At 33.8% G+C, this 26,705-nt stretch overlaps 3 protein-coding genes across 6 annotated transcripts; 2 read left to right on the top strand and 1 right to left on the bottom strand.

The window, feature by feature from the left end:
- Positions 1–3,176: 3,176 nt before the first annotated feature.
- On the bottom strand, positions 3,177–3,704 carry LOC113711487 (abscisic acid receptor PYL4-like). Its single transcript, XM_027234651.1, has one exon. It carries the CDS (start codon positions 3,702–3,704, stop codon positions 3,177–3,179), a length of 528 nt encoding a protein of 175 aa, XP_027090452.1.
- A 6,684-nt stretch (positions 3,705–10,388) lies between these two features.
- On the top strand, positions 10,389–15,479 carry LOC113710846 (tRNA (guanine(37)-N(1))-methyltransferase 2). Of its 4 annotated transcripts, none has more exons than XM_027233894.2 (12): positions 10,389–10,536; positions 10,650–10,783; positions 10,863–10,960; positions 11,211–11,315; positions 11,577–11,639; positions 11,827–11,900; positions 12,444–12,963; positions 13,036–13,143; positions 13,375–13,533; positions 14,021–14,127; positions 14,491–14,565; positions 14,670–15,479. In XM_027233894.2, exons 2-12 carry the CDS (start codon positions 10,680–10,682, stop codon positions 14,733–14,735), a joined length of 1,479 nt encoding a protein of 492 aa, XP_027089695.1. In that variant the 5' UTR covers positions 10,389–10,536; positions 10,650–10,679; the 3' UTR covers positions 14,736–15,479. The 4 variants fall into 4 exon arrangements, with proteins under 4 accessions (XP_027089695.1, XP_071923897.1, XP_027089696.1 ...); XM_027233895.2 differs by having other exon boundaries at positions 10,399–10,536; positions 10,678–10,783; XM_072067795.1 differs by having other exon boundaries at positions 10,451–10,536; positions 10,668–10,783.
- A 5,181-nt stretch (positions 15,480–20,660) lies between these two features.
- On the top strand, positions 20,661–26,367 carry LOC113711786 (uncharacterized). The gene is made up of 3 exons (XM_027234989.2): positions 20,661–21,230; positions 24,488–24,765; positions 25,797–26,367. The coding sequence occupies exons 1-3, from the start codon at positions 20,993–20,995 to the stop codon at positions 26,106–26,108; spliced, it is 828 nt and encodes a 275-aa protein (XP_027090790.1). The 5' UTR covers positions 20,661–20,992; the 3' UTR covers positions 26,109–26,367.
- Positions 26,368–26,705: the final 338 nt, after the last annotated feature.

Raw genomic sequence — 26,705 nt, 5'->3', positions numbered from 1 at the left:
GCAAATCTACCTATAGCACACGAATTTGGGAAAGAAATTCAAGATATGAAAGCCACTCTACGGTCAGACTTCAGCCACACCAAATAGTACAACTTGTGTCTGAAATATCAGTAGCGTAACCTTTTTTCCGTATCATATTTTGTCGATATAAACTACAAATGTTTGAAAGATCAGCATGAGATAAAACAAAGTTCATTACCTTTGCAATAGCAAGTGAGCTTAAGAACATATTACAACACAATTCAGGTGACTGAATGAACAGAAGAGAACCAGCTTAAAAGTTCCTGTCAATTTCCAATGCCAAACGTACTAGTGCATGTTGATTACTCACAGTAAACCAGTTCATTGGCAGCTCTAACACACAACAGATTTATGTGAACAAGTATACAAACTCTGAAAAAGTAAAGTGCGATTGTAAAACAAAGCAAAGTAAAAGAATGAAAGATATGTGATTGGATCATAACCCGGGATAGATGCTAAAATCCAGATCAACTATGAAATGAGGACCAGAAATTCAGCACTACCAAGAAGAATGAAACAAAAAAACTCGCATTCACCAACCTTTCATATATAATCTGCACAGAAGGATTTTGAGAACGTACGCTAAGAGCTGCCTTCTAAAACATAAAAAAAATCCCTCCTCCTTCATCCGGACTTGGGACCGGCTGTGTGATGTATTGTGTCAACACAGGTGGAGTTAAAAAAACTTCATGTCTCTAGTGCCAAGCATGATAAGCCATCTCTTCACGATCATAGACAAGTCACCTTGGACAATGAATACCCCCTATGCCATTGAATGCGAGGAAAAATTGACGAATACTCCCACTCAAAAACATGTAGAGCAGGCTGTATCAAATAGCAATAATTGGTTAATTCCTAGTCTTCAGCATGTGTGAGGGATGAAATGTCATCTAGCCTAGTAAAGGAAATTTGTTCGAGCATAGCAATTTGATATGAATTCAACACTAATTGGCCCATATGACAATTATATTAAAGAAAGATGGCGTGCTCACAGGAGTTGGGTTAAAAACGTCCATAAGACTCGTCTTAACTTTTCATCCACAACCAAGTTTTTTGGTTTAAAATCCCAATATACCTAAAAGTCGAAGGTCCAAGTGAGATCTAGGATTGCTCACCAGAACCAGGGCGTTAACAATGGTAACGACAGTGGTTGGCCTGCACTATAGTTGCGGTGGGGTTCCCCCCATTGTCCCTCGATGTGTGAGTGCAAGGACTTGGCTGCAGCTTGTTAATAGATTTTGTTTTTCGACTGCAAAGCTGTCCCTCTTGTGGCAATTGCAATCCCAATTTTTTTTCAGAAGCACTTTTTTTTTTGGTGCTATTTTGTGCTTTTTTTGCACTTATTCATTTTTAGGTCTCCTGAGAATCCAACTGGCTCACTCAAGAGATGTTTGGCATGGGAACCACAACTGCACTCTCACTTATTATTTGGTATAGCGAGACTCCCGACTTGGCTTACTCTGCAACAACCGAACAGGGAACCACAACAGATACATTGCACTAACCTGCCCCTGATTGCTTTATCGCCTCACCAACTTATTAAGTATATTAAGATGTCAACTCCAATCACTAGGCGCAGACTTCAAGTTTTAACTCATACTTCTTTCAGTTTCTAAGCCAAGGTAGAAATGGAAAGAGGCCAATTAGTATTTCATTCACATCAAAAGCTACACCGTCACATTATCACACAATTACAGGGCTAGTTGCTATACGTGCAAAGGTGTGTGAAGTAGCTTTAGACAGATTCCCAAGTATAGCTAACTTTGATGCCTGAAAGTGGAAGTACCTATCATTTTCACCTCTGCTATTTAGGCACATTTATAGGGAACTCACTTAGACACACTAATAGGAACTCAACTGATCATCAGTAGCTATTAAAATGCACACAAACAGTTAAAAAGTTAAGAAGATAGCGTTTATAGGCAGGCTAAATGGGCAAAAAGGAATCAAGTGCTGTTTAATTAACAAAAGGACAGAAATTTAATTATTGATCGTGTAGAGTATTTATGAGACATTAGAGTGGCAGATTTAAAATTATGCATTACCCTTTTTTTCTTTTGAAAACAATAACACCTCATGCATAGTTGATAGATACGTGTTAGGTAGAGCTAAGCGAATTTTCTATTTTTGGGGAAAAATAAGATATTCAATGCCTTTTTTCATTTTTTAAATTTTTTCTTTTTAAAAAAAAAATTCTTTCCCTACTAATAAAAAAGTAAAGGAATAAAGAAACCAAAATCCTTTAGTTTTTTGGATTTTTGTTTTCAATTTTTTGTTCTTTACTTGCAAATAAAAAAGTAAAAAGGAAACCATAATCATTTTTCAATTTTTTCTTTTTTTTAAAAAAATGCTTTTCTACTAAAAAAAAGTAAACAAAAAAAAGAAACCAAAATATTTTTGTACTTTTTTGGATTTTTTGATTTTTTTGGTCTTTTTTTTGTCAATGTTTTTTGTTCTTTGCTTGCAAATAAAAAAGAAAAAAAGAAACGAAAATCTTCTTTCACTTTTTTTGATTTTTCAATTTTTTTGAAAATTCTTTTCCTACCAAAGAAAAGTAAACGAAAAAAAAAGAAGCCAAAATATTTTTGTGCTTTTTTCGATTTTTTTTTTGTCTTTTTTGTTTTTTTAATGTTTTTTGTTCTTTGCTTGCAAATAAAAAAAGAAAAAAAAAGACGAAAATCTTTTTTCACTTTTTTGATTTTTCAATTTTTTTGAAAATTCTTTTCCTACCAAAGAAAAGTAAACAAAAAAAAAAGAAGCCAAAATATTTTTGTGCTTTTTTGGATTTTTTTTTCAATGTTTTTTGTTCTTTGCTTGCAAATAAAAAAGAAAAAAAAAGGGACGAAAATCTTTTTTCACTTTTTGATTTTTCAATTTTTTTTGAAAATTCTTTTTCTACCAAAGAAAAGTAAACGAAAAAGAAGAAGCCAAATCTTTTTTGCTTTTTTGGATTTTTTGATTTTTTCAATGTTTTTTTTTCAAATAAAAAAGAAAAAAAAAAGAGGAAACCAAAATCTTTTTTTCTTAATTTTAAAATTTTTTTTGTCTTTTTAGTTTTTTCATTGTTTTTTGAAATTTATGATTCTCTTCCTAGCTACTACTAGCCTAATTACTTAGCTAATAATCAGATAAACCAGTGAAAGAAATTGAGATTTTCAAACCTGTTGTTGCGCTTTGCCCGCCAAATCCTCAGCAACTCTGGACAGGGTCCGCAAATTCAGTTTCACGATCGTATCCACAAAGGCACGCGTCTCTTCTTTCGTGTTCGCCTCGGCCACATCAATCACGTAAGTCTCCACAACCACCGTCTCATCGCCGCCATTGGGGTGTAGACTCATGATCGAGCGATAGTTCGACAACCGGTGGTCGCCGCTGACAATGCTGAACCCGAAGATGCGCTGATCATGATCAAGAATCTCGAGCCGCTCGATGCTATAGGAGGCTGGAAGTCCTGACGCGACAACCACACGGCGTAAGCATCCGACTTGGTTCGCCTGGCCATCTATGATTCTGCAGGATCTCACGAATGGCTTGTAGCGTTGAGGATTTTCAAAGTCGGAAACCAAAGCCCAAACGACGGAGGCAGGAGCTGCGATAGTTTGGAACAAAGTAGATGAACATTCGTTCGGCTGCAAAACAGGGTTGTGGTGGCTGGAAACGGTTGTGGGAAGCTGAAAAACCATGGTTGTGGGAAGGGGCGTTGGAGGGTTGTTTATCAGTGAAAACGATGAGGGTTGTTTATCACTGAAAAAGATGGAAGGAGTTTCTGTGAGGAAGTTGGAAGAATCGTAACGTGTATTTATATATAGGCGTAGGAGAAATTGCTCCAATTCCTAAGAGGAGAAAATACTATTACCAAACTAAGGAAGGATTAGGATTATGATTTCCTATGTGGAAAAGGATTGGATATCAGGTTCAAAGACCCGTTAGAAGTTAGAACTGGCAGTGGCGCAAGCTGGCTGGAGAACCATCCAAATTTGGGTTAATTGAATTACGCCATTAACTATTGGGTAAAATATAGAAAAGCCCCTTGAGATCAAGTAAACATATAGAAAATCCCCCTATAGTTTTTAAACATATACTCCGGTACCTCATGGTTTGAAATTATTTTAAAAAGCGATGGAAATCGTTTGAATTAAGGGGTTTGAAATACACGCGTTTCTTTGCGAGTATTTGTACTAGAAACAAGCAAATTTTTAATTGATATACCTATTATACTCTTAGAGTTATAATACAAAAAAAAATCTCCTGTGATTAATCAAACCTACAAAAAAAGCCCTTATGGTTTCAAATCATACAATACAATATCTCATGATTTTGAATTAATGTGAAAATCGGCAAAAGTCATTTAAATTAATGAGTTTGAGATCCCTTGACTTGAAAAATAATTTTTTTAATTCAAAATTTTAGTTGACATACCTATTAAATACCTTATAACTCATAAAATTTTCAAAAACAACCCAAAACTCCCAAAACAACTCACCTTTATTTCTATATATAAAATAAATAAATAAAGATTCTTAAATAAAACTCACCTTATTTCTATACATAAAATAAATAAATAAAACTTCCAAATACAGCTTATCTTATTCCTATGCATAAAATAAATAAATAAAAACTACATGTAACCATAAGAGGCTTTTTCCATAGATTGGCTTAATCACAGGGGATTTTTCCGTAAGTTTACTTAATAGGATGGTTATTAAAAGGTCTTTTATTGCTTATATGTATATTAGGGTAATTATGTCATTTCGTCTGCCTCAACTGGTTTTGACGATTTCCGTTGCTGTTTCAAATTATGTCAAACTATGAGAGGTCGAAATGTATGATTCGAAATCATAATGGACTTTTCCATAGGTTAGCTTAACCATGAGGGACCTTTTTGTATTTTACCCTACTTTTAAAGATTGAACATTTTCATTTTTTTTCTTGTTTTGTTAGAAGCATATATGTTACAAGTTTGAACATAACAATTCAACATTTTGATTAGAGATCTTTTTTTGGGATAGTTTAAGTTATAAAAAATAATATATTTGTAGAAAAAAAAGTCAATTTGCACTAGCATGCCAATATACTAGCTTTTTTGGATTGCCATTCTCTGGCAAAAAATCTCATGTTTTTTGGGAATATTTCTTTGATACATTTTTCAATGATCTTTTTACTTCATATAAATCACATCTAAAAAAGTGTTACAATATACGCTTCCAAAAAATGCAATCCAAACAATATACTTCCATGATCAATCGTAGTAGTATTGCAATTAGGAACCTTTTTTTGCAGTTAGAATAACAAAAACTAAAAAAGAAAAATAGAACCTAGACAACAAAATCGATTATATGACTTGGCTCTCATGATTACTTGACATAATTCTAATCAAGGTGAAGATAACTTGCAGTATTTAGGGTAATTTTTTTCAAAGGTCAAAAGGTTGTTTGGGTACAAAAGAATATGAGTACTAAACTATATGTTTAAATTTAATTTCATTTAAATCAAAAAAGGGACGGATTTAGGCTTGTCATTGGGCCATCTGAAGTGAAGTGAGGTTTAACAAACTCAGATTTGGCTCATATAGTTAGTACCATTTTTGGGTTTTGAATTATGAGAATTGAAGTGATAAATATGAAACTCATACTTGACTTACAAAATATCCAGATTATAAGTTTAATTTTGACTTAACTCAACCTCACTTATAACTCCTTAACTTCCTTAATATAATTACTATAATTATTAAGTTTTAAACTAATTTGATATCTGCAGAACCACAACATTAAAACTATATAGGAACCAGTAACAGATCATTAAAAAAGTATATAAAACCAAGAATTTTTCAACAATAATATATCCAATTAATTCAATGTACATAGAAAATAATAATAAAACACGATCAACAATCAATACATCTTCAAAGGTCCTCAATTTGCTCATACTGAGATTTGTCCTTCTAAATCTTTGACATAATTTTGTATATTTAATATTCCTTATATATATATATCAAAATATAAATATATTATATATAATTATATATATATGCATATTAAAGGGTCAAGCCTATATCGGGTTTGACCCTAATAAGATCCAAACTCTACTCACATTTAATTCGGGACTAATATTTAGACCCAATTTTAACCCAACTCAATGAAAGGTCAGTATCATTAGACTTTTTCTTGGAGCCGAGTTCAAACTGACTCGGCCCCAGTAATAATCCTAGAAGGATTGCCACAAATTTTGATGCTAATTCATTTCCCTCTCAAAATGGGTAAGAAAGGGAATTTGGGGATCAGATGATTAGAGTGGGAGCTTGCTTGGTTGGATAGGTTAATTTGGTAATTTCGGTTATGACATGTGTTTTATTAGATATTAGGAATATGTGAATTTGCCAAAACTTATATGTCTTTAAGAATTTAAATCTTTCTATTACTACTTCTCAAAATTTTCCAAAGGGAGAAACACAAATTTGATTCTCAATGTTTGACTTGTAGATCAAACTGGTCTCTAATGTATAGCAAAACAAAATGGTCTCTAAATTTTCTGATTTTAACTTTACATTTTTAGTCCCTAATTTTTGAAGTTTCAATCAATATGGTCTCTTAAGTTTCTAGTTATTGTTAGGAGTTTTAAAAAGAAAAAAAAAAGGTGTGAATTGATTTAAAGATTTGACAAATGTCATCAAAAATCCCTATAAATTTCATAAAAACACTTTATATCGAGATAATAACATCATTGAACTTAAAGAGTTTTATTATTATTTTTTGAATAAGTTACAATCAAATGACAATATATACATAATATATAAAAGAAAAAAGAAAAATTATAGTATTAATATAAAATTTATTATCTTTCATGCCAGTTCTTGCATGGTTTGTGCATATAGGCCTTAAATTGTTATAGTTAGGAATTGTTATAAAAACTAGCAATCATAGATACTAATATGAAGTGCTTTTACTCATTATGGGTTAATTATCAGTTAATTACTAATAGTATAAAACAATAATTATATATATAATACCAATTTTGAGACCAATTATACCAAAGGGAAGAAGTATATGAGACATTAGTGGCATGAATAAATGAGGTAAAAAAATAAAAAAAAAGTTTAATTAGAATTGCTAGTACCCATTTAAGACAATTGCGGTGTAATTCTTATCTTATTTTATCCTAATATCTTCAATATCACTATTGAAAACTTAAGCGACTAAAATGATTAAAATTTCAAACATTAGGGTTCAAAAGTACAAGTCAAAAATTGTTAAATAACAGTAATTAAATTTTGACCACTAGTCATTATTGAGTTTTCATCATTGTTGAATGTACCTACTACCAAAAACTTTGAGAACCAAATTTATTTTGGTGGAAACATTAGAGATTTAGGTTCCGTTTGATAAAGCTGAATCTGAATTCTGAGATCTGAATACTGAAATAATTAATTTACTGAATTTTAAGCACTGAAAAGAAATATATGAATGTCTGAATTTTAATGTTGAACCTATTTATACTGTTTGATAAATATTTATAACTGAATGTTTAATAAGTTAAATTTAACAATTTTGCCCTTACATCTTTTCATCCAAAAAAGAAATAGAACCTATGATTTAATTAGTCTAAAATTTTTAGGTATGAAAATGACAATATTTATTTTTAAATCAAATTAATATAAAAGATGAAATGTATTATATGATGAGTATGGAGAATATGTGAAAGTCATTAAAAAGTCAGAAAAGAGAAATAGAAAATCATTAGATAGAGAATATTAAATTGTTTAATTAGATAAGAATTTTGAATATAATTAATAAACAAGGGTAAATTTGATAGATAAGATAAGGTAGTTGAAGTAATTCTATTGATTCTTATCAGAATTAAGCATTTAGTTAGGATTCTTGTGCTGAAAAAAATACACGCAAGTTCAGCACTACAAATTCAGCAAATGGATTTTCATTTATCAAACACTCAAAACATCTAAATGTTTGAAAAAGTTCAGATTCAGCACTTTTTTATGTTATCAAACAGACCTTAAGGTTCCGTTTGATAAAACTGAATCTGAATTCTGAAGTCTGAATTCTGAAATCTGAATACTGAAACAATTAATTTGCTGAATTTTAAGCACTGAAAAAAATATATGAATGTCTGAATTTTAATGCTAAACCTATTTATACTGTTTGATAAATATTTATAGCTAAATGCTTAATAAGTTTAATTTGACAATTTTGCCCTTATATCCTTTCGTTCAAAAAGAAATAGAATCTATGATTTAATTAGTTTAAAATTGTTAGGTATGAAAATGACAATATTTATTTTTAAATCAAATTAATATAAAATATGAAATATATTATATGAGGAGTATGGAGAATATGTGAAAGTGATTAAAAAGGGAGAAAAGAGAAACTAAAAATCGTTAGATAGAGAATATTATGTTGTTTAATTAGATAAGAATTTTGAACATAATTAACAAATAAGGGTAGATTTGGTAGATAAGATAAGGTAGCTGAAGTAATTCTATTGATTGTCATCAGAATTAAGCATTCAGTTAGGATTCTTGTGCTGAAAAAAATACATACAGGTTCAGCACTGCTTAACAAGTTCAGCAAATAGATTTTCATTTATCAAACACATCAGTTTCAAGCACATTAACTACCTTATTTTGAGTTGAATTCACCCCTCACTTAATTTCCATTTTCTAACGGTTGAATCTACTGTGCTCTCCTTATTTTGAATTTAATAAGAAAAAAGAAAATACATAGAACACTTGGTATTTAGTCGTGTGATATCAATATGATATTCAGTCGCGTGATATCTATAAGTAATTCGGTGTACAGAGAATACATTGGTGCACATCTTTCTCATTCCCAATTGTTAGGTACAGAATCTGAACCTGATAATAATATAAAAGAAATTTTAAAAGTCCTCTCCTAACTAATAGACTAATTCATGTATAAACCGAAACAGGTTCTGATTAACAAATATATGTAGAACAAAGAAAGAGCTTTCTTATTGGCAATTACGTACAAATATCTTACAACAAAAAAGATGGATCAAGTCCCAATTAAGAATTTATTATACGCTAAATGATTAATGACTAGATCACTAGTTAAAGGTTGATCAATTCCAGACATGGCACATCTAGCTAGAGTCATGCTGCAAGACTGACACCTTCCTAGGATAAATTAAGACTGCTAAGTCATTTACAGGCTTAAAAGGTTATTTTGACTATCCAACTTTTATCATCTACAGGCTTAAAAGGTCATTTACAGGCTTAAAAGGCTTAAAAGGTTGCTTTGTGGGTTCCCCTTAGATCGTTCATTTGGGCCGTTCTTTGATGAACTTCCTGAGCGTTTAATCTAACTATGTGCGTGAGTTCTTCACTCGATGTGAGAAAAAAAGACTACCCAACTTCTATCATCTTCACTTTGCTTCTGCTACTGATATTTAAACAATTTTAGCTGGGATCCCTCAACTCAATGTATTTGTTTTTTTTTTTTTGTTTGGGTAAAATTTATAACCTTCCATTGAAGTAGAAAATAAAAGTACAAAACTTGAGGAGCCCCTTAGTAATACAATGTAGACTTTCCAAAAGGAAACAAAAGTATCTAACTAGTGCAAAGTATAAGAAAGGACAAACAATTCTATGATTCAAACTCCATTCTATAGCTATCCTTCAATTGGCAAAAATTTACAACTCAATGTCTTTAGAACTACAATACCTAATTTATCTACTTGATTAACAAAAATCTTCTCCTTGATTGATTTACATTAGCAAGAAAGTACAATCTTGGTGAAGTGCCCTCCACAATTACAATTAAGTCATGCCATGATCAACCTACCAAACCAACACTACAAAATTGTAATAATGAGACCATTGTGTTGCTCGAGCAAACCTTGTGATCCTATACTACAAAGTTTAGAATTTCCAAGAAAATTTCTCCAAGCTTTACCTATGTAAGAGTTGTATACAATTGGTCATATCATAATCCCCTTTGTCTTTTATAACAACTCTTTGACCTATTATTTCCCCTGAAAAAATAGCAAAATATCTACTCAACATCCAAATCAGGCAGCTAAGCAATAACTTATAAAAGGAATTCAAAATGTTTGATTTGAATATGGTATCGATTTTATGTGTCAATTTCAATTTGGCACTTAAGAATTTCCCTCGAAAAAATCCAATAAATATTAGCCCAAAAAAAAAACAAACAAAGTTGCCCTTTCGGAGCAAGACTTGGAATGCAAAGGTTTAAACTTGACAGGCCTGTGGATCCACCTAAAAAAAAAAGGACTAAAGCTTCAGCCCACTTTCTAGGGGCCGCAGCACCCGAATTGAAGAAAACTCATTTGTAGGTCAACGTTGGGCTCAAGAACAGAATCCAGTCACTTTCTGGTTTTTAAAACCAATGGAAACGACACCGTTACGGAGTCAAGTATTCTTCTCCTTTCCCCAGAATTCAATCCCGTTAATCAAATTTTGTTTTACGCCTGTTAAACCCTAGCTTTTCGGAGCTCAAAACGACAGCGTTTGGGATTCAGGTATTCTTCTTCTTTTCCCCCATTTCAGTCCGGCTAATCAAATTTTCGTCAATAATTTTTCTCCTTATAGTCATCGGATACTTTTCTGTTTTCTCCTCCCCTTCTTGTTTCAGTAATTTGATCAAAAGCAGTTAAAATTAGGCATGAAAATGGCGTTGGACGAGAGTAAATTTGACTTGCATTTGAAATTGTGGGCAATTCGAGTTCCTCGGGAGCATTGCAAGCTCGCCACTCGGGTTCTCAACGGGTAGAACAATTTTTATCATTTTAGTTTTTGGAAAAGAAATTGAAGGACAATAAATTTCTGGGTTTTTTTTTTGGTCTAGATACATGCTTGATAGGCCCCGGGTTAAGCCAATAACTGAAGATCCAACCAGTGATAAAACCCGGTATTTGATACTCTCCGAAAATATCCAAAATCCTGGTAATTTTTTTTTGCTTTAATGATTCATTTTTTAGCACTTTAATATGTTATTTATGTTTTAATTCTTGTTGTGCTCATTATTATTTTTTTTTCGTTTTTGGAAAATGTTGGTTTACTACAAATGTTGATGTTCTTCAATCCTGCTTTCTAGTTTTTTTAGATTGTTGTTACTTGTGTGTTTTTTTAAGCATGTTTTCTACTTATGTTGTTAAATCGTGCTAACCTTTTTTTTTTTTTTTAAATGGAACAGATTTGTCTGATATTCCTGATGAAAAACTTGCTGAATTGAAATCCCTGTTCGAAGTTGAAGTAGTTCCATATTCAGTTACACTCGGATATTCTTACTGGACAGCAGGTTACCATATTTTCCTTTTATTTTTTTTCCCCGAGGAGTTCATCAAAGTTTTGGATGTTAGACACATGCAATATTCTGTGATACACTTTTTATATTTTGCAGACACATGCAATATTCCGTGATACACTTTTTATATTTTGCAGTGCGATACATGTGCTATAGTTGCATTTAATTTTCTTAGTCCTTTTTTTCTTGGGAGAATGGCCTAATTTTTTTTTTTTTTGCTAGTTTTCGTTTTCTTACAGAATGATTTTGTTTCAGATCATATACTGAAGCAGATTCTGCCTTCTGGAGTGGAAGCACCCTCATCATTTGAGACAATAGTTAAGTATCTTTTTGGTGGTGTAACTCCCTCCCTGGTGATCCTACATTATTTTTCTCTTCTTTTGTTGTATGGCACAAAAATGCCCTATATACGGTTCTTTCATTTCCTACTTTTTCTGATGTCTTAAGTTATTGGAATTATCAATCTTGTCTTGATGATTGACATTCATTATTTATCTGCTTGCAGGTCATGTTGCCCATCTGAATATAAGTGATGAGCTTCTTCCTTACAAGGATGTTATTGCAAAAGTCATCTATGATGTATGTCTTTCTTCATTTATAACATCAATAGTGTTTCTTGGACAATCATGTATTTGAAAGACATTTGCAAGCAATGCTGTGACTGAATGGCGGTAAACAAAGTACATCTGTTTTATCCCCTGGAGAAAAAGTGAAAGTTAACCAAAAGTCTTACTACTTCATGAAGCCAGAGCACCTTACAACTAAAAGTCAGAGCATGCTGGTTTTCTAGTTGTCACTTATTGTCACTTTCTTAACTTCCACTTTGCCCTCTACAATAAAGGATGTTTTAATAAAACATCTCCTACAACTGCCACTCAGAAAAAGGAATGATCAGGATTGTTAGAAATACAAGGCAAAGTTTTTGTAGGAGATTCAACAATTAACTCTTTTAAGTTGGTTTCTTTCATTTTCGGATGTTATGAGCATCCAATTCCGACTCATATTATCTGACACAGATTTCATGCAATAACTCATATACGTTGTTCAAGATCATCCTTTTAAACTGCATGCTTTTCTTTCTGACTTTTGTGTATTTATCTTAAAATTATTTTTTTATTTCAGAAAAATTATCCCAGAATCCAGACCGTTGTAAACAAGGTTGGAACCATCACCAATGAGTTTCGTGTGCCAAAATTTGAAGTACTTGCTGGCAAAGATGATATGGAAACTGAAGTCAAGCAATATGGAGCAATTTTCAAGCTTGATTATAGTTTAGTCTATTGGAACTCAAGACTAGAACATGAACATTTAAGGTTGATTTCACTGTTCCAGCCAGGGGAAATTATCTGTGATATGTTTGCTGGTATAGGTCCATTTGCTATTCCTGCAGCTCAGAAAGGTTGCCTAGTATATGCAAATGATTTGAACCCAGACAGTATACGATTTCTGAAGATAAATGCAAGAATCAACAAAGTTGATGATTTGGTTCATGCCTACAACATGGATGCTAGAAAGTTTATTGCTCAACTGATGACAGTGCCTTTGAGTAGTCTTGAATCTGATAATCATAAATTCGAATCATCTGGCGAAGATATGACATCCGGAGAAGGGCAAATTAAGCTTGAAGATAGAAATGTGACAGGTATTCTGTTTGATTTGCTTTTTACCTTCAGTTAAAGCCTGGTAATTTGATCTAATATGAAATTTGTTGCAGATGAGGTGAAAGACAAATTTGATGATAATTCATACAAGCTTGAGACTGTTGAGAACTTGTGTTCGCAGGCTAATGCTAATGTAATTACAGCAAAAAGGCGTTCTGAAGGTATGGTTGGATCAGTCAAAGGATACTTGTCAATTGAATGAAGATGAACTCTTTTGAGAAAATAGATAAATAGCTATATTTTGAGACAATTTAGTGCTGTATGAATAATTCATTTGTACAATAATGTTTCAAGAGTGTCAAACTAAATGCTTAAACGCATTAGGGCTATCTTGTTGCTTGTGATGCTTCTTAAATGTTTACCTAAGTTTTGCTTTGCACTTTCTCTTGCAGATAATGGAACTGGTGATAGCGCTGATGTTGCTGTAATTGCTAGGACAAAACACGGTTCAAATAAACGCATAAAAAGCTCCGAATCGTTTACAAACAAGCCCTGGGAGCATGTTGATCATGTCATCATGAACTTGCCAGCCTCTGCTCTCCAATTTCTTGGTAATAAAATCTACTCCATGATGAAATTTAGAAGATATGAGAACACCAGCCCCATCATAGCCTACCTCTCAAAAGAAAAATAAAGGACAGAGAGAGACAGTTGATATTTGGAACTATAAACTTTGGCAAGTTAATTAAGTGGAATCAGAGAGTCTCTGCTTTAATTAAATGCACCATAGAATTCAAATTGGCTGTACTAAAATCAATGCAGAAGTTTTCTGTGGCAAGATGCTGTATATGCAGTGTCTGTCACCTGCAGCAACCAACTTTTAAGTACTTCAGATTAGCAAGATGGCTTTATTCTGGTTTTTTCTTTTCTTCACTAAACTACTTGCTAAAATAACAGCCAATTATGTTTACCTGCTTGATTACAATGTGTCATCACTTTGTCAGAAATTGATGGACAAATGATTTTTCCTTTTGCTATTGTTGTACTCTTGAGAGGAAAGAGATGGGATATCACTGGATGTTGTAATTTCATTTTCAGATGCATTTAGAGGGCTTATACAGAGGAGATATTGGAAGGCATCTTTACCTTTGATTCACTGCTATTGCTTCATGCGATCAAGTGAGACAATGGAGTACATTGTTTCAGTAAGTCTATTTTTGCAATTACCATTCTCCCTCTATTCTTCTGCTGCTTATTTTCTGTTGGGGAAGACAGCTTATACAAGTGACAGCTTTCATGGTCTTTTATGTTTTTGACACCTCTTACGTTCTGTTTGAGATTCCATTTCCCTTGATGGAGTTTATATCTGGAAAATCGTAAAAAGAATTTCATAGGAACGCTTGCAAATTTGTTGGAGCATGCATTCTTTTCTGGAAAACATTTCTCAACTTGAGCATTACAAAGCTGAGTGGATCTAATTTTGCCTACCATTTTCATCTTGAAGTGCCTAGTTGCATAAATTCGGCCAATTGGTATGTGATTGGATATGCTTTTTCCATCGTCTGTAGGAGGCAGAGTCTGCACTGAATGCTAGTATACAGAATCCAATATTTCTCAAGGTTCGCGATGTTGCTCCAAATAAGGTACACATGGTTCTTGGGATTGGTCCTTGAATGTGGATATTACTCTTGTTCTCATGATGCGTGTGCACAAACTTCACATTTCAACTTTTCTTTTTATTTTGTAGGCTATGTACTGCTTAAGCTTTAGATTACCAGAGGAAGCTTATGTCGACATTCATGTTACTGGCTGATGTGACTGATTGACAATCAGGATCATGAACTTGAAGATGGATTTTGAGTTCCCTCTGCACCTTTTAATTGTCACTACTTTGACAGGCATGATTGTTAGCTGGCTTTGAAAATATTCTTTGAAGAGAGAGGGCTGCAGGAAAATCTAGGACCATTGCTCGCAGCACTCTTGCATCAAGCCTATTGACGGCTTTCAGTGGCAGACAATGGAAAAAGGTGATCAAGATATAGGTACTGGAGTTGCATGGGCATAAAATTTGTTGTGATTTTCCCGGTATCTTCTCTGTTAGTGATTGACTCAACGGGGACTCTCCCTTATTTCAAGATCTTTGAGGTGTCATGACATGGACATTGCTGGACGTAACTGCAGCTTGCTCCCAAGCATGAAATGCTTGTTTCATTGTTCTAGGTTTCTCAGTGACTGGAATGTTACATATTCTTCTGCAGATCTTTAGATGGGATAGATGAATGGGCTAGTATTACTTGTGAGGGGATAAACGAATGGGCTACTTCTTCTGGGTGTATTTACTTGTGAAATACGGAGAAGCGTACAAGGTGAAACTGCATTTGATGGGCAACTATCCCCCCTTTTCAAGCCTTTAAATTGATTGTCAACAGGATATTGATAGCACTTTCTGGTTCCACTCAAGGTTTCTGAGAGCCTTAAGGGCAAAACAAGGTGGTTCTGGATATGGATAAATTAAAGGTTTAGCTTAATTTTCTAGTTAGATCAAATTCTTGATTTATTCTATTTTCTCAATGCCCCAATTTTACTTTTAGGCTTCCGCCCCCCCCCCCCCCCAACACACACACACACACACAAGAAAAAAAAGCTTTTAGGCTGCTTCAATCCCTTGTTTCTCCTTTACAATTCTTCTCGTCTGTAGCTCCTTGTTGAATAAAAGAACGAATCCAGTAGCAAGAAGAAAGGCTAAGAAAACTTGTGGCCACCTAGGAAATCAAATACCCAATTAGCATCTTGCCTGGATTGCCGCATCGTTATGAACCACGCTTTTGCTTGGAAAGAAAATAAAGTTGAATTTTTGACTAAAAGAACTTATTTGAAAGAGAGTTTGCATGTCAATAAACACGCAGATTTAGTTAGGGTTGAAAAACAAATCAAATTACTTGATATTCAAATCAAGTTCAGCTCACTTAAGAGCACGTTTGAGTTTTGATTCTCCAACTAATCGAATCAATGTTTGAACAACATTTTATGTTCCGTAAGCTTCCAAATTCCATTCAAACTTAATCTGATTAATAAAACTGAGTTTTGCAAAAGGTACAAGGTACTCGAACTTGACTCGATAAAAGCTCATTTGCTCTTGACTTGTTAATAATCAAACTAAATTTGAACAGAATTTCAAACTCGTCAAAATAATCAAATAAATTTGAACCCTAGAGTGCTCGGTTTGATTAGATTCGCTTACACCCCTATATTCAAGCTTATTACTTGGCTTCACTTCGAGTATCCCAAGTTTAAAGGTTAAATCTTTTCCTTCTCTAAAACATTGTGTTCCAATTGTTATCATAATGTATAATTAATTATATGAGAACATTATCTCTGTTGGGACAATATTTATCACTTATAAAGCGGTAGCTAAAAATTTATAGGCTAGAAGGACTGATCAATCATCGGTAAGTAAGAATTTATTTGTATGTTAGTTGAAAATTGATGACGAGTTAGTGTGATATTAATATCTAGACACGGTGATATTGATAATGTAATCGGCAAATAAAACTTATTGGCAGCATCCATTTAAGGCCAATCAATAATCGACATGACGGTTTATATCCACACATTTGTTGGCATGCACAAACATCTGCCAATATATGTAGATATGAAAGGGGAAAGGAAGCCGATTATGTTGTTAGCTAATTTATTACTCCCTCTGTCCCACTTTGATAGTACTGTTTCTTTTTTCACAAAGTTTAAGAAAAAGTAGTTAACTTTGTTGGAAAAGTAAATTTAGATTACTATTTTCCTAAAATACCCTCATATAGTCATATTAAATATGGTACAACTTTATGGGAACTTGAATTGATGGTAAAAAAAGAATCAACTCTCATTAAATGGGGTAGGTTTATAGTAACAACTACTTGCATTGAATAAGGGTATTTTAGGAAAATTAAAATACAACTACATTCTTCAATTGGAAAGTGGACTACAATTTGGGACAGATGAAAAAGGAATACAGGACTATCAAAATGGGACGGAGGGAGTAGAAGACAAGCATTAGATCATGGTCCTAAAAGTCAAAGACGTGGGAGTTATAAATTCCTAAAGGTAAGGAAGTGGGTAATTCCCACTACTCGTATTTCAACTGATATGATGGCTAGTGTGACAGGAGTTTATCTTAGAGGTGGACTACTAAATGAGCAATGAACCCACGAAGTGAGGAAGTGGATCACCAAATCAGTCATGAAGTCATAAGATGGGGAAATGGGTTTATCAGTAAATACCATCACAAATAAAAGAGCATACTACTATATATACTTGGAGATTGCATCAGAACATTCGCCAAGTGTCCGGTCCGAGTTACTCTAAAAAATCGGGTGTATAAAAACTCGGTCAAAAATCGAGTTTGACCGGCAAACTGGATGAACCGGTTTGATGTCAAGCTTTTTTTTTTTTTGAAAAGGTCAAAGCATTTTCAATATTATGTTTTGGCTCCTAGGTTTAATATATCTCAAATATTTCTTATTTTATAAATATTGTCCTAAAGTTTGGTGTTATTTTTCAATCAAATGCATAATTTTAATTCTAGACTTATTAATGTTCATTTAATAATATAAATTGTTACTTGATCAATCTAATTTCTTTGTATTTTCTTATTAAATTTATTTGAAACATCAAATATATATAAATATACATTTATTAATATTAACATGCTTTTAAGTATTTTACATACAATATTTTAATTCTTAAATAATTTTTATTTATGACGTCATCCGGTTCAACTCCGATCGAATTCGGTCGAACCCATTGACCCCTGAGCCCTGAGCCCAACTGAGTCGATGCTCGGTCCGAGTCTGAAAACATAGCTTGGCATTATGGTAAGTTGATGTCAAATCTTCATGTGGTATTATTACTATAATAGTTTTCATCCTTCCACCCTTCATTAGTCAAAAAAATCTTCAGAAATATGTTCTTAATCAATTTCTTCCACCATAGAAGAACTCGCCCTCATGTTGTTTTGCAGAGTTGTATAGAGAGGTTTCTCAGATGGATGATAAAGGAAAAGATCCGCAACATTGAACGTACATGAGATGCCTCATGATTCCAACAAATCAATAACATAAACATTTGGATTAATCCTTTGTAAAATCTTGTAAAGACCATATTTGCATGGTTGCAACTTATGATATTGACAAACTGGAAACCACTCTTTACGCAGGAAAATCATCACCTCATTGCCAACTTTGAATTCTGCAGCTCGACTATGTTTATCTGTAGCAGCTTTAATTTTTGCATTGGTGGATTCCAACTTTTGCTTGATTTCCTCCCATATAGCTTGCATATCATTCACCATATTTTCTGCCGCAGCGCTATATCTTGGAATGTTAGAAAGTTTCACCAAATCAATTGCATGTCTAGGAGCTTCACGTACACAATAGAGAATGACGATCTCTCAATTGAGATATGAACTGCATTATTAAATGCAAACTTAGCTTGAGGAAGTGCATGTTCCCACTGTCATAACATTCTCCACAAATGCATCTCACCAAGTTGCTAAGAGTATGGTTGTCTATCTTTGTCTAACCATCTATTTAAGGGTGAGCCATACTACTGAAATCCAACGAAGTGCCAAACATTCTTCATAAGGTTAGCCAAAAGTGGCTCAAGAACTTGGCGTCTTTCTCAGGAGTGATAGATTTTAACACTACATGCAAATGAACTATCTCTCGAAAGAATAGTCGAGCAATGTGAGAGGCATCTGAAATCTTTCGACATGAAATAAAGTGCACCATCTTGAAAAATCCGTCAACAATCACAAACACAGAATCTACGCCCTGTTGAGTTCTAGGTAGTCCAAGCACAAAATCCATTGATACGTCTTCCCAAATAACTTCAGGGACAAGCAATGGAGTATACAACCCTGTGTTTTGAGGTTGTCTCTTTGCTGTTTGACAAGTGTAGCATTTGCGTATAGAGTTTCCTACATCATGCTTCAATTGAGGTTAGAAATATCTCTCTTAGAAAGTTGAAGTAGTCATATTAATGCCCAAGTGTCCACTTAGACCGCCTCTACGCAAATCACGAATCAATTGCTCACGCAAGAAAATACAAGGAATGTATACATGATTACCTTTGAAAAGATAACGTTATTATTTGAAAAAGGTGTATTATTTGAGAGATTATTTGAAATAATTACTGTAACACTTAATTATGATATGATGTATGTGAGATAAAAAATAGTTGAGAATATAAAAAGATGAATTGAGAAATGTATTTATGATGCAAGTAAAATATTATTTGGAATAATTTGGCAATCCAAACACACTCAACGATCGAATATATGAAAATCATCCTGTGTCGCCTTAGTCTTGCATGCAAACAACAATTCCTTGAAATCATCATTATCCGTGTAGTCTTCTTTCAATGCGTCATATCCTATAATTTTATTGTTCATAGTTACAAGCAAAGTAGCACGTCTGATCAAAGCATTAGCCACCTTATTCTACTGCCCGGCTTTGTACTTTAGAATGAATAGAAACTGCATGTTAAAGATAAACATTCCACAAGGCATGTATCTTACTCACATGCTTTTGACTGTTGATCAGTTGATGTGCTTTAAGGTTTGGATGGAAAATAGGCCAAATTGTTACATGAACAATTTAAAGAAATAATCAAGAGTGTTTCATGAACAACCCTAAACAAGATTCAAAGAACCCTGAGAGATCGTGAGAAAACTCACAAAGAACTTGATAAAAAACCAAAGAAATTTTTATTTTATTTTATTTTTTTATAATTGAAGTGTGTTTCAATGCCTAATACAATGGCTTATCTATAGGCTTGACTACTAGAGAACTAAAAGGAATGTCTTGTTAATCAAGACAATCAATTAAACTTTGTCTTGCTAATCAAGACAATCAATCATGGCCAATCAATTATTCTAATTATATCAATAATTTATTCTAATAAAATCATATCAAAATAAAATAAAATTCTATCAAATCTCATCATATCTTGGGATTATGGTAAGATGTCAAATTTTCATGTGGCATTATTGCCATAATAGCCTTCTTCCTTCCATCCTTCATGCGATCCATTTTGGTTAAAAAAAAAAAAAAAATCTTCTGAATTATGTTCTGCATCACAGCAACATATACATCTGCCATCACAGCATCTCTGTTGTCAATGATACCATCAGCCAACTTTATTACATCCAAAATTACCAAATTGTGCACGTAGCAAAAGAGAGAGAATCGTATTGTTGCTCAATGAATTGTGAACCACGCTTTTCTTTTTAGTAAACTGGGCATGTGTGTATCAACGATTGTTAGATTGGAAATTTGTTCCCTAGAGTACTTTCGTTTTGACACGTAAAAAAGAAATTATTTTCAAAACTTTAATATAATAGTCCAAATTGATTAAAATCAATTCGAATTGTTCTTTCTCATATGTGTCCTAGGTACTATAAGTTTGATGGATCAGAGACAAATACAGTTGAAAATTTCGTATAATTGTACGATTATTGTACTTTTTACACTATATATAACTTTATTTTAATAATAAATTTTATTCGAGCACATTATATCAATGCATAAAATACACCATCTTTATAAGCGTACACCCACATTAGACATGCAGTACACTAATCGCCCTTAATCGGACCTAAATTAGTGGCATCTACACCATTCCCAATTTTGACATGTATAAAAGAAAATCTATTTATATTTTTTCAAACTGAGTGTATTCATCTAAACCAACGATATCAGCTTAGACGTCATGGATCGCGACCCAGTTCTGCCTACCCAGCCATACACGCATTGGACACATTGTGACACGTGGCCGGCCACATGCCCCGTTCGTGAATATGAAGGGTCCGAGGCTAATATTCCCTAAACGGAACATCATATATTCTTGGAGGATGATGACAGAGAAATCGCTCCATCTCCTCTTCTGCTTAGTTTTCTCTAGAAAAGAAGCAGACATAGACTCCCAATCCCGCAACCCAATTCTTTGAATATATTGTGCATGATTGTTCCTTTTGCCTTTATTTCTTGGTGGTTTATTTTTGTTTAGTTGAGGGAGATGGGAAGGAATCAAGAAAGCAAAGCAGGGGTGTTCTTCATGGCGACTTTAGTGATGTGGGCTGTCTCAGTTCTCTTTGAAATCGGGTTCAATAAGCGCTCTGAGCTGCTTCCAATCATTGGGGGCTTCTTGTTTTACCAATCTGCCAACTGGGTCATTCGCAATTACCTCTCTCGTGATCCTCTCTTTGTTAACACCTGTGTTTCTCTGCTCCATTCCTCCATTACCTCTGCTACAGGTCCCTTCTTTATTCTCTGCCTATTTTGAAGAGCTTTTACCCAACACTGTTTTTTGTTTGGCTCAATTTCTGCTGAATCCCCGTGGGTTGTTTTGCATTTCAATCAGTACTGTGTTGTTTGCTCTTTGTAGAATGTAAGGTGTATATCAGTGTTTATATGCCCCGTATCAGTGTTTATCTGCCATAATTCAGTTGATTGAAATAACTAATTGGGAATATTTGTGAAAGAGGCAAGCTTAGCTTCTTGATTCATAGAGAAGTCGCAATTTTAGACTATTTATAATACAGGCTATATCTACGGATTTTTGTAATAATTACAAAACATTTGTGGTCGTTTATTAGTACATTTAGACGAGACCAAGAGTCTTCTTTTCTAATTTTTCCAATGTACTTTTTTGGTGGAAATGTCACTGATTATTAACTAGTTCGTTTATGCTAGCGAGTTATGATGCAAAACGTTTTGCATATGAGTAGAGTTTGATGATTGTGGTGGCAATAAATGCAGTTAGTTGAAGCACAGAGTTATTAGCTTGTTTGACTAAGATAGAGGGAGATAAGAATGAGAATGTAACAAAGATTGTTAGCTTCTTGTTGCTTTCAGGCAATGGAGTTCAAATTCCAGCGTTCTATTTAAGTGACTGAGGCTAGTGAATCTTGTTTCTGAGGTCAAATGACTATGATATTGAGTATGTAACCTTGGGGTTGGTGATTATATATGAAACTTATATTCATTGTACCTTTAACTGATTTACGTATTAGTAAACAGGTTTAAACTGAATATGAAAATAAGTGGGCCTAATTATCATGGTTGGTGTTCTAGGAACCTCACTTGACAATGAAGGATCTGAATTTAGTGTCTAGCTCATTTTAGACTTGTTAATTTGTTCTATTGGTGCATGCAGGTTTGGTTCTGTTCTTCTTAAACTTGGATCGTTGTTGGTCTCTATTAATGATTTTTCTATTACGTCTTAATTTACTAGGTCAAGGTCAAAAGTCAAACTGACTGGATGTTTGATAACTACATTCAGCTGTACAAAGCTTAGTCACATGTCTGTAACCTCAATAGAAGTTGCGAAACAAAAAATCTACTCCCCAAAAACTACAAAAATGTTATGGACAAAAATTTTTATTCTTTTTATTCTTTCTCCATTGGGTGACTTTTTATGAGTTGTATTCCCAGATCCTGCTGTTATTCTCTCCTCCACAACCAACCCTCGCTGCTCTCTCTGTATGCCAGTCTTATGCTTACCTTCTATTTGTCATCTCGGCATTGCAAAACTTGCTGCTGTAATATTCTATGACAAGTGGGAAGCCACAGAAAATGAGGAATCAAGATGTTATCATTTTACACTTCCACAAAGGCTATATTATAACGGTCCCATTCTGCAAATTTGGTCCTTTCTTTACAATTTTCCACTTTGTGCAACCTAGTTCACTTGCTCAATTACCGAGATACTCTACAAATGTGCGATGGGGCATATGTTAGTCTGAGTACAAAGTTGAATTCTTGATTGTTTGTAATAATATAAATTAGATTGCAAACAGTTGTCAAAGTTTAGATCATCAAACAGATTTTACCTTCTTTTAGATTAATGAATAATTTCTCAAACAGAACACAAGGTATAGAAATCTCTAGATTGTCTTCTTAGTGCAATTTTACACTTAACAGTCTTCTGCTCTATTGTAGCTTTGTTAAAAATGGAAATGCAATATGTTTCTCCTTCTTCCCTGGTTCTCCACCTTGCCAATCACTGCATAATACCATATATAAATACACAATTAAACAATGGAAAACCTCGTTGATCCACTTCCAACTTGGAAATGTATATGGCTGATATTCAAGACTAAGGAATGTTCTTCCTGGACTGGCTTACACGTCTGAAAGTTTGGAATAAATGAGCATACGTTCAATTTTCTTCCAAGATTCAAAAGGGATAGGTCATGGACCGTTTCTTGATGATACAAGAATGGTTACTGTTAATTATTTTCCATATTTTACTAATTAAGTTGAAGCTTCTTGGAGCTTTGCTACAACTTTTATCATGACTTACTACAATTGAAAATCCAGAGCATATGTGTTTTCAGTAGATGGTTTGATTTTGCTGTAGTGTATATCATGAAACTAGGTTGTTGACATGCTTTGCTGCCACACTGCATTTTGTGTCTTTGGAAATTAACAAGAAGGCTCTTTGTATGCTGTACAATAGACATTATAGGGGAGCCACCTAAGTAATTTACATTAGTAGTTTAAGATTATACAAATGTATAAAATTTTAGGATATTATTAAGTTGACCATTCTTGATGTGACACTAGCAGGTAGAATACATGGAAACCCCAAGGTATGCCTAAAATTGTTAATCACTATGGCCTTTTACATAGGATTTCTTGAGTTGGTCAACTTTATTTTCAGACTCATTTATGTTGGTCATCTTTCAAGGTCATTTATTAGCAGTTGGTGGAGAGAATGAGGAGGAGGAGGAGGAGGAAGAAGGGAGAGTTTAGAAATGGAATTATAGAAGCAAAACTTAGAATCAGTAATAAAACTGATTTTTTGCCTTAGTTTGATGGTCTTCCAGATATAATAGTTGGAGCAAAATTTTCAAATATTATTGAAAGGCTTATGCTTTAGGATTAATACTTTCTAAATTTTGGCGTTATCATTGCCAGTATCAAAGGTCAAAAAGTATGATATGCTTGACTGATGACAGCATTCAACTCTATAACTGGAAATTTTTAAGTGTCTTTTCTTACCAGAAACAATTCATGGAAAGGGTTTGTGTAGTGTCATTGTTTAACGGTTTACTATAATCATCAATTAAACAAGTATATATGCTCAATATGTCAAGGACAAAACAGACAGTTCCAATGGTATATTTCCAAGGTAACTACCCACTTACTTGTGAATATTTAGCACACTCGTGGACTGTAAAAGATGTCTCTTCCAAGAACTGGAGCAATTGCTACAGAAGTCTTTCACTTTGTGCTGAAGTCTGAACTGGCTATATGTTGTTTCACATTTTTCTTCTTAATTGGCTAATGTGCCCTATAGCGTCTCAATCATGTTGCCAATTCCACCTTTTCCCCTTTAGACTCATCTCCCATCCCATTCCTGCAGCCCTGCCGGCATTCTCCTCTATTCAAATTGAATGATGTATCTAAGTTCAGCTATGTTGATATATGTTTTTTTACATGATTGAGTGGGCTTATTTTATCTTTGATCCTTTCTGATATAGAATGGTGTGTCATCCATCTGCAGTGGTCATTATCATAATCAATCGGTGGATGACAAGTAGTACAAAAGACATGTTTGAGCATTCGCAGTTGGTTGAGACTACTTGGCCTGGAGCATATGCAGCTTTGTGCATCTCAAGTGGTTACTTTGCTTATGATCAGGGGGATATGTTACTTTATCATCTATACAGTGGTCCAATCCCTTCTATCTTATCTCATCATCTTATACTCCTTATTTGCTTTATTCTTGCCCTATATCGGAATGTTACAATCAACTATCTCATTCTCACCTTGATTTGTGAGGTAAAATTCTATATTGTCATGGGTTCATCCATGCTGAGCATTTTTTTTAATCCTTCCTTTAAATTTCAGCATTTTTTTTTACCTTTCTGAAGTATTCTTCAATAAAATTTAGTTAAGCCAGGGCTTGTGGTTAAGCCATTTTACTCCATGTGGAGCTTCAAGTAGTCATTTTGTTTATGGAGTAAAATGGGACAACAAATTGCAGGACTATCACAAAAGAATGGTGTTTCAAAGTATAGTTTGGCTAAATTGGTGGTTTGTCTCCTTGGATTTGTCATCACTGATTATTAAGATTAAAAAAATAATAATAAAAATAAAAACAAGAGAATTTGAGCTAAACACGGGCAAGTTTGGTAGGGATTTTTATTGAAGATATCGGAGGCCAATATGAAATTTTGTTGCTGGATCCCCTATCCCCATTGCTTTTATGTTCCCCCCTCCAAATATTTTGATAGTTTAGATGAACAGTTTTTTATTTTTCTTGAACAGTGTCATTCAAGTTCTTATTTTTCATATTTTAGTTTTTGAGGGTGAGTATCACTCAAGTTTACAGTAATTTCCATATACTTGTCCTTGCACAATCATTAAGTGTTGTGGCAGAATTATCTAATTGTCATTGCCTGGCTTCTGCAGTTAATAGTGAAGTGTCAAGAGTTGTTAGATTGTGAGACAGTAAAATTAATTTCTCATTCAGATTAGAAGTCATACAACTAAATAACTTTTTTAATGGAAGGAGTGCCATGGATTTAACTGGACCTTCTTGGGATGTAAAGGGGGGAAAACGTCAAATTCAGCGCTGTAGCATCGAGGATTAGTTTTAGCATTGATATATGTTTTCTCTGTTCATTTTTCTTCTTCCTTTTCTTATATTCCTCTCTTTTTATTTCTCTTTCTACATGAGAGGGGTGAGGGGAAGAGTTGAAGCTTCTTTCTTTCATTTTTTTAGTTCCTGATCATTCATTTATTCCTGTATCATACGTTTATCTTGCCTTTACTCAACTCTTTCATAAATGATTGCTCGTCTAATGCAGCTGCATTCAGTAATTTTGCACATGCGAAAGGTGCGGCGGATGACTGGTGTTCGTGATGCCCGTATCAAAGTTGTGAAAATAGAATGGGTTGTCAACCTGATTACCTTTGTTTTAGCAAGATTTTCGTCTCATGTTCTAATCACTGTGAAGCTAATAAGAGATGCTTCCAAGTTTGGCAAAGGTGTGGAACTTCCGCTTGCACTCTTCGGAATGGCTGGAATGAACTTGCTTAATGTATTTTTGGGCATTGATCTGTTTAAAGCATATCAAAGAGAGAGGAGAACTCGAAATCTATCTTCAAAATCATCATGAATGACTGACTTGAAGGCCAAAAGTTGCTGTTCTTGTTAACCAAATTACAGGTTAATTATTCTTTCTTTCTTTTTGTCTTGGCAAATGGGGTTTTGGGGTGGGATGGTTATATCTTATTGTAGGATTCATTAGTACGTACAATTGTACATGGCATGTTTTGTATACATACACATGAGAGGAAAAAAGCAGGGGAATTTTCGTTAAGAAACAGGTGAAGTGATGGTATCCAGTTGCTTTCAGTGGGATGCACTTTCATACATATTGCCCTTTGTTCTGCTTAACTACGAGTATTTGCCAAGAGCTGCTAAAAATAAGAACATAAAAATCTGATATAAAGCAAAAAATCTGTTTAAGGTGGACCTGTTTAATGATTACTGGCTTGGGTTGATCCCATCTTTAGTATGCCATCTACATTCTGATTTGCCAGCAGTGGACAAGTATGAAGGGTGGATGACCAAAATCAAAGTAAAAATGGTGAAGTGGTCAAAATTTTTATAGGTTGGCTAAAGCCTAAAACCAGGTTGCCATGCATAATTTAATTTTCTTGTCTTCCTAACATCAAAATTATCTCTAATTAAGGTTGCTTATGAGGCTTGA

Source organism: Coffea arabica, chromosome 10e, assembly GCF_036785885.1.
Source record: "Coffea arabica cultivar ET-39 chromosome 10e, Coffea Arabica ET-39 HiFi, whole genome shotgun sequence".
NCBI lineage: Eukaryota > Viridiplantae > Streptophyta > Magnoliopsida > Gentianales > Rubiaceae > Coffea > Coffea arabica.
The sequence above is the reverse complement of the archived record's forward strand: the minus strand, read 5'-3'. Positions and strand labels throughout refer to the sequence as shown.

Coding starts and splice junctions, on each gene's coding strand:
- LOC113710846 (XM_027233894.2), top strand. CDS start 10,680: ATGAAAATGGCGTTGGACGAGAGTAAATTTGACTTGCATTTGAAATTG. Junction 13,534..14,020: donor CTCTGCTCTCCAATTTCTTG/GTAATAAAATCT, acceptor TTTCATTTTCAG/ATGCATTTAGAGGGCTTATA. Junction 14,566..14,669: donor GCGATGTTGCTCCAAATAAG/GTACACATGGTT, acceptor TTTATTTTGTAG/GCTATGTACTGCTTAAGCTT.
- LOC113711786 (XM_027234989.2), top strand. CDS start 20,993: ATGGGAAGGAATCAAGAAAGCAAAGCAGGGGTGTTCTTCATGGCGACT. Junction 21,231..24,487: donor CTCCATTACCTCTGCTACAG/GTCCCTTCTTTA, acceptor ATCCATCTGCAG/TGGTCATTATCATAATCAAT. Junction 24,766..25,796: donor TTCTCACCTTGATTTGTGAG/GTAAAATTCTAT, acceptor CGTCTAATGCAG/CTGCATTCAGTAATTTTGCA.
- LOC113711487 (XM_027234651.1), bottom strand. CDS start 3,704: ATGGTTTTTCAGCTTCCCACAACCGTTTCCAGCCACCACAACCCTGTT.